This window comes from Vicia villosa, linkage group LG4 (genome assembly GCF_029867415.1).
Source record: "Vicia villosa cultivar HV-30 ecotype Madison, WI linkage group LG4, Vvil1.0, whole genome shotgun sequence".
Taxonomy (NCBI): domain Eukaryota; kingdom Viridiplantae; phylum Streptophyta; class Magnoliopsida; order Fabales; family Fabaceae; genus Vicia; species Vicia villosa.
Genome location: NC_081183.1, coordinates 172292028 through 172307610, shown reverse-complemented (window position 1 = coordinate 172307610; position 15583 = coordinate 172292028). Strand labels below are relative to the sequence as shown.

Here is a 15583-nt window from a genome sequence, read left to right as displayed (position 1 = left end):
AAAACTGTTGCCAAAACACACTAAAACCGTTGCTAAAATTTAGAAGGGACTAAAAATGAAACTGCAATATTTATAGGGATCAAAAACTTATTTAACCATGTTTTTTATTACTGTAATTTATTTATATTAATTTAATATTTTTAAAAAATTTACTTTCATTCAATTAAATACCCTAAATCAAAACAAAACCTAAACCCATAAAGAGTGTCCCTCTTTCATCATATCCCATAAGTCAAAATGAAATCTATCCGAAATTGTGTTCCTCATTCATCAAATACCGTACAATTATAACTTAAATCATAACTTAAACTTAGTAGCGCTTGAAAAGAGAGAAGCATTGAAAAGAGAGAAGCAGTTAAAAAAAGATTGATGTTGAAAGAAAAGAGATAAAATGAGAAGAAGATAGATGCATAGATCGGAAAGAAGTGGAAGATGATGGGAGAGGAATGATGTTGGCTGCCACATACACCCGATCTACACAAGAAGCAGATACACTATGACACCAATATTGAGCATCACATTAGAGACATGCCCACCATCAATACCTAAACAAATCCCAAACCGAAACAATAAAACTTCATATAGGATAAATTGCCCTAGGATAAACAATGTACACAAAACTAGAAAAAATCGGAGAGCTAAATCTTGGATCTTGGAGCGTCATTTAGGATGTGCAAGACGGACTACACACATGACCTCACATTTATTAAGGTTAAATTATAATTAAATAGGGGCTCATAAAATATTTGTCAAGTTAAATCGTGATTAAATATGACATCTATTTATTTTGTCACGGTTAAATTATAACTAAGCAACACAATGCCTCTAAAAACCTGAAATTGTTGAGATATTATTAAGTTTGTTGAGATATTAGTGAGATTGATACTATTAATATAAGGGTCATGCTAACAAGTGCCCCGGACACTGGTTAAACATTCCAAATAAAAAAAAATTATAGATTCAATGCATTGAATACACAGAATATTCTTTAAAAAAAGTTAATTATTTATGTTTTCAATGCATTGAATACATATATTTTGGATAAAAACATATCTTTTTATTTTATTAAACAAAGCTTAACTTACCTTTTTAATCTCTTAACCAGTGCACGGGGCACTCGTTAGCATTACCCTTAATATAATACTCCATCAAATATAATCTAATATAATAATATCAAATATAATCCAAGTTGTGTAAGCCCAAGCCCAATTAGGGTTGTATATAAATAGTTATCCTTATTTGTACAATTCAAGTGAATAATATAATCCTTATTTCCTTTATTATTCACTCTTTCTCTCATCACTAAAAGTGCCTCACGCACTAACAAATTGGTATCCAGAACTTCCGGTTATTGTTCCAGGGAACGTGAATCAATTGCTGCAACGATGAATGGTACTAATGACATTCTGAGTTCTCTTCTAACTCTTGACGACAAGAAATGGATCCGATGGAAGAAACATATGCAATCCTTGTTTGGCTTCCATGAAACCCTAGACGTGGTTACCGACGGCGTACCTGTGTTGGCTGCAGATGCAACCGAAGCACATAAAACAACCCACAACGAAGTTAAGAAGAAAGATTGCAAGGCTGCGTATGGCATTCAGACGATGGTAGATTCAGCGAACTTCGACAGGATTTCTCATGCTGAATCAGCGAAGGAGGCATGGGATATTCTGGTGAAGTATTATGAAAGAGGTGAGAAAGTCAAGGTTGTCAAGTTGCAGACCTTGCATCGACAATATAAATTATTGTCGATGGGAGAAGATGAAAAGGTTGCAGAGTATGTGTCGAAGGTGTAGAAACTCGTCCATCTCATGAAAGGTTGTGGTGAAACCCTAACCGATAAGATGATAGTTGAGAATGTAGTTGAGAAACTCTCACTTTGATCACGTTATCGTAGCTATTCAAGAATCCAACAAAGTAGAAGACCTAAAATTGGAGGATCTGGTTGATTCGTTAGAGACGCATGAGATTAGGATTGTTGAAAGGAAAGGAGTTCATGATTCGATACAGGCACTGCAAGCTCAGTCATGGAAAAAGAATGGTGGTTCCAACAAATTCAAAGGCAAATTCGACAAGAATCAGAGCAAGAAGCCTTCGTCGAACCCCCACAAGTAGCAGGTCGAAGATAGGACTTCTGAATCCTCGAAAAGGGGGAGGAGGAAACTATTTAAAGGACAAAGAAGATAAAAAAGGTAAAGGTGTGCAGTTCTATAACTGTGAAAAGTGGGGTCACATATCCAAACATTGTTGGTACAGAAAAGATAATGGATTGATAAAAGGCAAAGATGAAGGAACGAACTTTGCACACCAAGATTCAGATGATTATGAAGGTATGATGGTTATGGCTGCAATCACAAATAACCATGTCGAATACAAGATCTAGTTTGGTATAACTGATGATGTTGAAGTTGATGAAATCTTTGAAGAACCAGTCGAAGTCGAAACAATTGTTAACATTCTTGACATAGTTGAAGTCGATGTGGATGTAATCGTCAAAGAACTAGTCAAAGTCGAAGCAGTTGCCAACATTCTTGACAAAGTCAAAGTCGAAGAGGGTGTGGCTGATACAAGCCAAAGACCTCAAAGAACTCGAACTCTTCTAGCAAGACTTCATGATTATGAAGTGATGGGTGATGATGAAGTCACACCAGATGGAGAATTAGTTCATTTTGCTTTACTTGCAGGTGTTGAACCGATCAACTATAGCGAAGCCTTGAAGATTAATAAGTGGAAGTTAGCTATGATTGAAGAGTTACAGGCAATCGAAAGAAACAACACATGAGAGTTAGTCGAATTGCCAGCATATACAAAGGCTATCGATGTGAAGTGGGTGTTCAAATTGAAACACAATGCTGATGGGTCGGTAGCAAGATATATAACAAGGCTAGTAGCTCGAGGGTTTCTTAAAAGAGAATGACTCAATTATTATGAAGTATTTGTTCCATTAGCAAGATTGGAGACTGTTCGACTAGTGATAGCATTGGCATGCAACCAAGGCTGGTGGATATTTCATTTAGATGTGAAATTAGCATTTATGAATGGTCTTTTAGACGAAGAGGTCTATGTCACGCAACCCCCAGGGTTTGTGATTCAAATGGAAGCGAATAAAGTTATAAGTTGCACAAAACGCTCTATAGCCTTAATCAGGCACCTAGAGCAGGGAACAAGACGATCGACTCATACTTAGTCAAATTGGGATTTGTAAAATGCAAATCTGAGTATGGTGTCTATGTTCAGGTGGTAGCACAAGATATAACAATCATCTGCTTGTATGTTGATGACTTGTTAGTAACTGAAAATAGCCTGTAGAACTTGTCGAAGTTCAAAGAGCTGATGATGAAAGAATTTGAAATGTCGGATTTGGGAAAATTGTCTTATTTCCTAGGTATGGAATTTCAAGTGTCGAAGCAAGGTATGGTGCTACATCAAAGGAGGTATATCAAAGAGATTCTCAAGAGATTCAGAATGGAAGATTCGAATCATGCCTCTTCACCCGTCGAACCAAATGTGAAGTTTGAGAAGCATGGAGAGGAAGACAAAGTTGATGCAACTTTGTTCAAAAAAATTATTGGATCTCTAAGGTATGTGTGCAACAGTCGACCTGATATAGGTTTCGCTGTCGGACTAGTAAGCAGATATATGAGTGAACCAAGGGTGTCACATATGAAGGCTGCAAGAAGAATCCTGAGATATTTGAAAGGATCAATAAACTATAGAATACTATTTCGACCAAAATCTGAAGGAAAAGAAGCAATAGTAATTTTTTTTCCAGATGCTGATTAGTGTGGAGATAAGGAAGATCGAAGAAGCATAACTGGATATTTATTTCAAGTATTTGGTGCCCCAATCTCATGGTGTTCGAAGAAGCAACCTGTGGTGACATTGTTTTCATGTGAAGCTGAATATATAACAGGATCCTATGTTGCATGTCAAACAATTTAGATCAGAACTTTACTTGAAGAAATAGAAGTCGAAGTGAAGAAACCGTTTGTGTTGCAAATCGACAACAAGTCCGCCATAAATCTGGCGAAGAATCCAGTTCTGCATGGAAGGAGTAAGCATATCGAAGCTAGATTTCACTTCTTAAGGGAGAAGGTGAATCGAGGTGAACTTGAAGTTAGACATTGCTCAAGTGAAGCACAGTTGACCGACTTTTCACCAAAAGATTGGAGATCGACAGATTTCTGAATTTGAGAAAAAAATTAGGAATAGTTCAGTTCGACTATGACTAGAGTTGTTTGACAACTTGGATTATAGGGGGTGTTTTGAGATATTATTTGATTTGTTGAGATATTAGTGAGATTGATATTATTAATATAATATCAAATATAATCTAATATAATAATACTGTATCAAATATAATCCAAGTTGTGTAAGCTCAAGTCAAATTAGGATTGTATATAAATAGTCATAGGTTGTATCCTTATTTATACAATTCAAGTGAATAATATAATCCTTATTTCCTTTATTATTCTCTTTTTCTCTCTTCACTAAAAGTGTCTCACGCACTAAAAAAAATCACTTTGCTTTATATTTTTTTTTAATTGAATTTTTTTGGATTTATAGTATAAATCGATCTTTCAACTCTAAAAAAAGCTTACTAAGTATTTTTTTTTTTTTTCCTTTGCTATCCAAATTCTGTATGTAAAAAATGTGTTTCCGCTTCGAAATTTATAGTCTTTTAGAGATGTTAGAGGCTTCTGATTTGGCTGTTTTGAGATAGTAAAGATTGTTAAACTAAACTTGGACCATGACTTGGAGGGGAACAAAATAAACATGGATGATAGAGAAACATATGAATGTCTAATCAATGAGTAATGAGAAAATGTTAAGAGAAGAACTAACTTATGAAGATATCTCAATTGCAATGCCAAATAATAGGAAAAGGATAACCATTTTGCGCTTAATATGAACTAAGCAACCATCCACGGGTTTGTTTTTTTATTTATTTACAAAACCGCATGGGTTTGTTAAACATTACTTAATAAAAATATAGAATATAGAACACATTATATAATTAAATAAATATAATTTAAAAATTAAATAATATAATTTTAACAAAAAGTTATTACAATTTTAACATAAATAGTATTTTAACGTATTAGTAATTAAATAATATAACTATTTATTAATGTTTTAGTAATTAAAATAACACAATAACTAAAATTTAAAAATAATAATAAATTAAATGTCACAATTTAAAAGTAATGTGAAATATTGGATCGTCAATCCAGTGACATGTTTTTCTTAATATATATTAGACTTAAATTAGTATGTTTTTTTTTTTCTTTTTTATTGGCATTCTATTGATATAAATTAGTATATTAAAATTAAAATTATTTTTATTTAATCATATATTTATCTCATGCATGTACATAATTTTATATTAATTAAACTCAAATTAATATATTATTTTTATTTTTATTATGAAACTATAAAAAATAATTTTGAATTTAATTAATGGTATATGCACTTTTAGTGATTCATTTATTAAAAAACTTTAATTAATTAATAGGTGACAATAAAAAAAAAGAACACATATCTTAAAAGAAGAGTTGTTTATAAGTATTGTTTTGTAATTATGGTAGGTATAAGTTTTCTCAAGTTTATATAGTGACATTCATGATAATTTTATTCAAGAATATATCAAAGAACTAATTAATGAGGATGACCTTACAAAGTATCTGCTAGTTAGAGGTAGGAACATAAGAGTTATATAAACTCCTAAAAGACTTTTATTTCAACATGACTTTAGGGGAACCCAAACTCAACACCTCAACTTCAATGTTATATATAAGTTTAGAACTATCAATATTTACGGTACACTATTAAAAGTTTTAACCTAAAATGTCTTCTAGTTATGATAGTCACTGAGCGTCGGAGTATTTACATATACCCTTATCCTTAAACGCGTGAATGAGACATAATCTCATCAAGCAGAAAACTCAATACACCATTGAATATGAATCTAACTCTCTAGAAGTAAGTACCTCGAATCTATACAATATCATTGGCGTCGCCAATGTGAAATTCTTTTGGTGACATTTTTCTCTAACCTAGATGGTGTGTTCTGGTGGAAGAAATCTTCAAAATAACCTCTCAAATTTTGTTGGCTCGAGTGCAATCTAAACCAACCGAAGGCGCCGCCTTAAGATGGCGGGGATGAAGGAATGATAACAGGTACCTTATCTTCTCCCTCACCAACATCCCTTGGGAATCTTCGACCAGTGGGACGACATCTCCGCCACAATTTGCATCAATGGGAAAATGTGTACTATTTGGAAATATATACCGATAAATTTCTTCCTCAAGTACAAGGCACAAACTTTAATATAGTCATTCATCATACACAAAGACTCACCTACTCTAACAGAACTAATTGTTTTTCATTGAGAAAACACTTGTTAGACGACGACAACCTATCTAGAGGGGGTGAATAGATCCCCAAGTTTAAAAATCACATTTTAAAGGTTTTGAAAACATTTAAATTATGACAAGCGGATGTATCATATTTAGATTGAAAGTCATTTAAATCGAACCGGTTATTGGAACCTCAGATATGCGCACAACTCGTTGTTTGAAATAACAATGATACAATCAGTTAATAAATCAAATTCTCACTTAACAACTTTAATGTGATCACAAAGCAACTAATTTCCAATCAATTTAAACACAAAAATTCAAAGTGTCAAATTATCGAACACTTGGTATGCGATTGATTTTTCAAAATTTTCCTTTAAGTTTGTTGATATCAAAATCTTCTTGCAGTCTAATTGATTGTATGGCAATCAAAAAGTCAATAATATTCAAAACAATTATCGGAAAATCGTTATGAATCAATCGTTTAATCAATGTGTTTAACAATTTGATAATGGAAATTTAAATGCAAGAGATAAAGAGATATAAGAGATAGGACACAGAGTTATTTAGGAAGTTCACAGATCGTCCTCGCTACGACTACTGTAACACCCCAAATTCTACCCGAAAATATCATGCGAGAAATCAGAGTATTTTAAAAACTATCAACAAGCATTTGGGATATCACATTTACTTCATATAAACAACTCATAAACAGATACATAACACTTTAATCTCAGAGAAGCACAAAACAACTTATAACAACTCTTAGACAAACCAACTTCATTTTAATATGCACCGAAATCATAACATTCGACTTTATAAAAAAATCATCTTATTTAATCGAAAACAACTTCAAACATCATAGTACTTCTCATTATCCAATTTGGAACTCAACAACTAAAACATGAACAACATAAAAACAACAATATAGACAACCCCCGAGTGCTACGTATTAGAGCGACACACCAACCGGACACGATGAAGCTACAAACTTCCACAGCTATACTTGAGTACCTGCCCATTTCCTATGGTAGGGGAAACATCAACAGAAGGGGTGAGATATCAAACAGTATAAAGGAAAGTATGATAATAGATATAGCAAGATAATATCATACACAATTCACCACTTCTCAATATAAGCAATTTGCATCACAACAACAACATGGTTCATATATTCCAACTTATACACATATATCATTAATACATATATATTCACAGTCTCATCATATATGTTTCATTCACGTACATCATATCTACAACACATCACCAATCCATATCAAATGAATTCAACTTCACAAACTATGCATCCACACATCATAACAATGAATTGAATGCAACTCGGTATACAAACTCGAATGCGACTCAAATTATGCATATGCATGTAGTACCAATCGGAGCTTCAACCCCCGTCGCCAATTGCCCAATTCAGAGGCACAAGGCATAAGCCTTCGTCACTAGTTTGCCAATTCAGGCCGTCACAGAGTATGCATATGAAATGTGACTCGACAAACAAGACAACACAACATACTCATCACAATCACATATCGTCATAAGGCATAAGCCTATATCACAATCAATTACCATTTATACGAGGTAATTCACGTCACCATAATATTTCATCTTCACTTAGTCACAAAATCATCCTCACAAATATATAAAACATCACGTATTCACAAAATCGTCACAAATATACAATTCGCATATCATCAAGATTATTACAATTATCATCATGTTTCGGCACATCGGCACAATTACTCAATTTGACATATTAACACAGTCATCACAATTATCATCATAACTCACTAAACTAACGACAATTAGTTAGGATTCATACCATAAGGTTAATCACATAACAGTGCACAATAATAATCATATTGGCAATCACAATATTATTCGCAACAAAGACATCCAAACCGAAATCATAATTTTTGGTCAATTCTCAAAATAATCTCAATATGCCAATATATCAAGTAAATCAAATCGAATTTCAATCATCAACTAAATCAATTAGAAATAATGTTAATTATCAAAACAACATCATACTCATAACAATATATTATTCTCAACTTGAATATTCAACCAAAACACAATTACAGTCAATTTCTCAAAATACCGTAATTTACCAATAAACCGAATAATTGGTCCAAGTCCAAGTATATTCCAATCACACAGACTTAATGGAGTTAATTCAACTAATAATTTAATTATCCAATTAATAATCAAACTATATTAATTTCAATTCAACTATTATATTTCTATTCCATTATTTTCCAATTCTACAACAAAACTCATTATTTCACTATCAATGGTTTACCCACAACAAACACAACATTCTAATACACATAGATTATCAATTGCACACAACTTATCACATTTATATCATCACATTCCAACAAATCATCAAATATCTAAAATTGCAACATAGAAGAACATGAATATCAAAGTATAGAATTAAACCCACCATAACATACTATCATACAACCCTTTAGCATGAAAGAACCTCACCCTTACCTCGGCAAATATGGACTCTTTCACCATAGCTCTAAGCTTTTCTCCAAAATAAATCCTTCAAACATAATTTGGAGGCACACCTAAAAACCAGTTCGGAAATCTGCTTATCAGACGAACTTAAAACCCTCAAAATCAAAATCGCTCCGGTCAGAACTTACCTCTATGAGTCAGAAACGTTGTGTCAAAACCATGCGACGATCCAACGGTTGGATTGAGAGATACATCCGTTTTGCTAAGGTGACTCAATGCTGAAACTTGCTGCGAAAATGGGGTTTCTTCTAGCTTTTCTCTTCCACCATTGTTCTCTTCCCTTTTGCCTCTTTTCTCTTCTTCCTATCTTTTCCCCCAAATGAAAATAGTAACCTCTAAAACCCTAACCTTCTCTTACTATCTCACTTATGTCAATTGGGCTTAACCCACCAATCCATCCATTATGTTTCTATCACTTATGCCCATTTAGTTATATCTCTCTAATAACTCAATTAAGTAAAACACAAACACTCACATAATTAAATACTTAAATAATTATTATATCACATAATAACTAAATAAATAAGTAATTATTAAAAACACCAAATAATATAATTACTAATATAATTAATAAAAATATTAATAAAAATCGGGATGTTACAACTACGTCTCTCCCAAATTCTAATTTTGAATTGAGATAATCTTACTATGCAAAAATTTGTTTATAAGAGATGTCAAACAATCCACCCCTACAAACCCTATGTTTGATGTTGATCCTTGCACTTCTCTTCTCTTGATCTGAGTTTGATCAAGTCACCCAACAAACACCAATCAATTCACCGTATTGCCCTACTCCTTTGCAAGAAACCACCGTTCTTCAAAGTCTTCACTCGGTCGAATCCAAATTGCGAGTTATTGTCCCCCAAGAATACCAATTGATTCACGTCTCATGTTACTCCTTTGCAAGAACCACCCGTTCTTCAAATTTATTCATTCAATTGAATCTTATTGCGTAACTCTTGTCAAAAACCCCAAAATCAACACCTTGACCTTGGAGTAAAAATCTTCAGAGTTTTTTCGATGAAATCCCCTATGATACTAAACTCAACCTTAGGTTACAACAAACCTAAATTGAAAGTTATCAACCAAGTCTAGATGACACCCAAACAATGAATGATTATGTATAATTTGTTTTTGTGTATGCATAGATGCAAGGTTGAAGATGATGAGCATGTTTATAGTTTCATCAAATTGAAAAAGATGCATGTTTGGTGTATTTATAGTGGTGCAAGTTGGAGCCAAAAAAGAAACCTAAAAATGAGAAAAAGAATGATTTTTTTTATAAAAAAACAACAGCATGTGTCAACACATGTAAGTCATGTGTCGACCTGTATTGATTCATGCGTCGACTTGTATCAGGTCATATGTCGACACATTCAAATAGAAGCAACAAATTCTAAAACTACAACACATGTGTTGACCTGAAAAACGTATGTGTCGACACATTAAAACAAAAGCTACAGGCTTTAATATTGCAGTACTTGTTTTGACCCATGTAAGTTATGTGTCGACACATACACTTGGGTTTTGAATAAAATGTTATTTTTAAAGCTTGCAACTGATTTTTAATGCTATGTAAATCATTTTTTATGCATGATACTTTTTCCAAACCTGATCTAGATGCATTCTAAGATCCCTAATGCTAAGGTGCACATGATGACTCGGAGATATCGTTAAATGTACAGAAATGCTAAAGTTTTTCTAGTTTTGACATCATTCAAAACATCTAATGGACAAGTGCGCTCACAACACTCTCACAAAGGGATGCCTCTGTAAGACTCACTACCAGACAAAGACCTTCAATGTTGTTACATGAGATCGAAATAGTTAACAACATCCGAAACCACCACTTACTCATCCTTATAAGAGTGATGAAGGCATGTCAGAACTTCAAATGTGTGTTAGTGGACTAAGGGAGCTCATGCAACATCATGTACAAAAAACATGCACTAACTTAAGGTCTAAAACAATTACTGTAACCCTATCAAGGAGGGCAAGTACACGACATGACCTTTCAACATGGTCCTAGTGAGGATATAAAACAACAAGTGGCGCATGTGCGTCAACTACTCAAACAAAAATAGAGTATACCTCAAAAGATGCATACCCACTTCCAAACATAGATAAGTTTGTTGATAAATATTCATGATTCAAGCCTCTATCTTTCAAGGATAGATACTATCAATATAACCGTATCCCAATGGGTCCCCTCGATTGCAGCAAAATAGAATGCATGAGCAATGTAAAGAATTTTTTTATAAAAGCGTTTTGGTCTGGACCGACACTATAAAGGCCCAATAAAACTTTTGGGTAAATCAAGCCAAATACCATAACTTTAAGGATATATAAGCTTATCCCTACCAACACTGAGGCCACACACACTTTAACACTAAAAATGCCTCTCATCTATGGTAGTCACTTTTATGTGTCAGAGTGTTTGTAGGTACACCTCTCAATGCCAGACCAAAGTGAGAGTACGTCGAGATTCAAGAAATTTTCCATCATTCCTTCAATCGCATTGTGAATCTGAGTTCAATACCATATTCAAGTTGCATTATGGCTTTATCTTTCACTACACCTAATAAAATTGAAAGTGAATGACCTACAGCCTATCAAGTAATGACTTATGGTAAGTCTCAATAATGGATTGGATATATTTGGGAGGAGTTGCGGTATTTTGCATAATAAGAGAACTTTGAAGTAGGTTAATAAAGAAATTCATGACATGACATATTTATCTAAAATCTTAAAGTATTAAGTGTATTTTCAAATATGGATGGTCATTTGATATTTGGCTTAGTAGCAAACTTGAATCTCTTACTTAAAAATATACTAAATAAATAAGCAATGAGGATGACATTACAAATTATATATTAGATAAAGGTTGGAACATTGTTTCTATATAAGTTCCTGAAAGGCTCTTTTTTGGTTGTATGGTTGGACCATTGTTTTTATATGAGAAGTCTCAACACTCGATTGGATCCATTTGAGAAGAGTTGGGTCCTTTCCATAAGAAGAGCACTTAGAAGTAGGTTAACAAAGAAATTTAAAGAAATTTATGATGCCACATCTTTATCCAAAATCTTATAACAATATGTGTATGACTTGTTTCACTTGTATGTTGTTCAACTTTTACTTTTCTATTAAATGTGAAACTTCTAACTCACACAAAAAACATCATAACCCATGTCTCTTACCTTTATTACCATGATCATTTCAACCATTGTTTGCGTTGGAAATATTCCATGAATTTGACTTGTCTTGAATGTCATTAGAATGTGAATGTTTTTCTAAGACATTTGTTATACTTGATTCTTGATGAAAGTTGTAATGTTGTGTCTCCTCAACAAGAAAAAGACCTTCAGTATTAAAGACTGATGATGATATGGGGCTCCCATGAATCAACATCATGGGTCCACTATATTCTCAAGGAAAACCTTCTAGGTAACATCATCATGGTTATGTTCAGTAGGGAAAGTTGTTTAACCTTGTTTTTAAAGTAATTTGGAAGCAAGGTTTTACAAAATTGCCTATTACCATGAAAAATACCACAATAAAATGGTATCGAGAGGTGCCAATACTATTATTCATTATCCTTAATATATTAAAACAAAATACAAGTTTCCCTCCTAATCTTTAATAAGTTTCCCTCCTAACTTCTTATTAAAATTTATAGTTGCATTTAATTATTCAAATCTTTTTATTTTTTTAACTCTTTTCAAATTACCAATTCCAAGAATTCCAATTTCACTAATTAATTGTAATTTTTATATTCATAACATATGAAATATAATTTATTTTTTGACATTTATAAACATATAATATATCTTCCTAATCAGTTATGTGCATCGCACAGGTAAAAGTACTAGTTTTAATTATGATAAAAAACAATAATAAAAAATTGTTACAACCGAGACAAAACGCTCATTTTGTCACAACATCATTAAAACACTAGTATGGACGTGGAATTTTCAAAATCATAATATGAAATAATTAATATAGAAAATATTATTTATAAATGTTGTGATTAATAATTAAATTTAGAAAGCCTTTACGTAACCGCAAATGTTATTTTAAACCCTGGCTGAAAGTGTTGGTGAATCTTTTCTTGCACTTAATACTCATGTCAACATCAAATGAATCAAGGTAAAACTAATTCAGTGAGAGTAGAGAGAAGATCCCAACTCAGTTCTTCTATGTCATTGGCACCTTGGTCAAAAGCCTTAAGCCTTATGTGTCTTTAAAGAAGGAATATATTGATTTAAAGCATCATGCCTTTTTTAAGGAATCGTTCAAATTTTTGGGAATATCTAATGAACGATATATGCCTTTTTAAAGATTATTTTTTATGATTATAAACTTCTTTTCTTTACAGGTATGATTATTTGTTTTCTTGGCGGTATTAAAATGGTTTTTGGAATGCCATGCATCATTGTATTACTAATCTACAAATGGCGACGAAAACATTTATCTATGTATGACAAAATTGAAGATTTTCTGCGAGGTGACAACAACATCATGCCTATTAGGTATTCTTATAAAGATATAAAAAAGATAACCCAGCAATTCAAGACAAAACTAGGTAATGGAGGTTATGGATCCGTTTTTAAAGGACAACTTCGAAGTGGTCGTCTTGTAGCAGTTAAATTATTAGATAATGCCAAGTCTAACGGTCAAGATTTTGTTAATGAAGTTGTTACCATAGGTAGGATTCACCATGTTAATGTTGTGCAACTCATTGGTTTTTGTATGGATGGGTCAAAACGTGCTCTTATATACGAGTTCATGCCAAATGGATCCCTTGAGAAATATATACATTCTCATATTGAAGAGAGACATTCCTTGAGTTGTGAAAAATTGTATTTCATTTCTCTTGGAGTGGCTAGAGGCATTGATTACTTGCATAATGGATGCAATATGAAAATTCTACACTTTGACATAAAGCCTCATAACATACTTCTCGACGAAAATTTCAATCCAAAAGTTTCTGATTTTGGATTAGCTAGACTTTATTCTACAGATAAAAGTATTGTGACATTAACTGCTGCAAGGGGAACCATTGGATACATGGCTCCCGAGCTATTCTACAGAAATGTTGGGACAATATCTTACAAAGCTGATGTTTATAGCTTTGGAATGTTGTTAATGGAGATGGCAAGTAGAAGAAAGAACTTGAATGCATTGGCTGATCACTCTAGCCAAATATATTTCCCTTTTTGGATTTATGACCAGTTACATGATGGAAGGGAAGTAACAATTGAGAATGACACAGATCAAGAGATGAAATTGGCAAAGAAAATGATGATTGTGGCTTTGTGGTGTATACAGACAAAACCTGAAGACCGTCCTTCTATGATTAAAGTGATGGAGATGCTTGAAGAAGAAGATGAAGATATGCAAATTCCTAATAAGCCTTACTTTTGCCTACAAGATCAACATTGCAGATGATAATATTGGCAGGTCGTGGACTTCATATGATACAAGAGTAAGTGATCCCAAGGAACCAACCTGATCTCATTTAGTTTTCAAATCAATTACATGTTTATATGTATCTAGTTTGTTGGTTCTAAGGATTGGATAAATATATATTAAAGGGATGTAATACAATATATGCATGAATGTTTAGTAAATAAGTATTTTCTCTTCTTAATTATTAGTAATGATGATAGAAATTATTGTAAACATATCTATGGATATCTTGTTATGGATCAAGAATGCTTTTGATTTGTAGTGAAAACTCATATATGCTAAAAGATTATATATTCTCACTAGATATTGATAGAAAATTAATGAACAAAATTTTGACTTGATCTTAAGTGAGCTTAAAGCTAAGATTGATCCTTCATCCCATGATCAAATGCAAAATAGTGGAGGTGAGGGTGGATAATTACCAAGGCATACTGAGCTTTAATCACTTAGAATAGATCCTTTGCTTCTTTGAAATTCTATGTAAATTTTTCTGTAAGTGTTCTTATAAACAAATTGATTAAAATAATAAATTATTTACAATATCGATCAAATAAGCATTAATATGACTTTTTATCATACTCTTTAAAAAATAATATTTATTTATTCAAATTGAAAGCATATACTTATTAGAAATAATACAAATTAAACTCTACTAAAAACAAATAAATGAAAATTAAATTGCAAATAAACTCACAACATACAAGCTAATAGCATAAAACCACAAATTATACTATTGTTGGACAATGCCAATAAGTATGACAACTTTGCATACACCAAAGGTATTGATTGAACATGCAATAGATATGGATCAAAGATGATATGTTACTGAATTAGCTACTCCAAGGGCATAGGCGATGTAGCCAGGAGACTGTCACCCCTAATCAGGATAAAAGCCTAGGGGGAGGGACAAGAACCCCACCTATTGCCAAGGAAGACTCCCTATGATGGGGAAGATCTATTCTAGTTCCCATCGACCGAGATGAGTAATGACAAGCTTGCTAATTATTCAAGTTCCCATTGAACGATATGGATAATGACAATGTTTAATAATTATGCTAGTTCTCGTCGATTGGGACGGGTGGTTCCAAAGCTCGATAATTACGTTAGTTCTCACCAAATGGTATGGATAATGAAAAAACCCAGAAGCAAGAATGCTAGAAACTTCCTAGCCCTTTACTAAGGTCTAACTGTCTAAGGGAAGAAAATAAGT

The 15583-nt window shown here is 32.8% G+C and overlaps 1 protein-coding gene across 2 annotated transcripts in view; it reads left to right on the top strand.

The window, feature by feature from the left end:
• LOC131595952 (rust resistance kinase Lr10-like) overlaps positions 1-14577 on the top strand; it is a 31796-nt gene extending 17219 nt beyond the window's left edge. The window contains exon 4 of one of the 2 annotated variants that reach the window (XM_058868493.1): positions 13280-14577. In XM_058868493.1, the coding sequence (XP_058724476.1) occupies positions 13280-14352 (1073 nt within the window). In that variant the 3' untranslated portion in view covers positions 14353-14577. The remainder of the gene's footprint in view (positions 1-13279) is intronic. The other variant, XM_058868494.1, reaches the window with a different exon arrangement.
• Positions 14578-15583: the final 1006 nt, after the last annotated feature.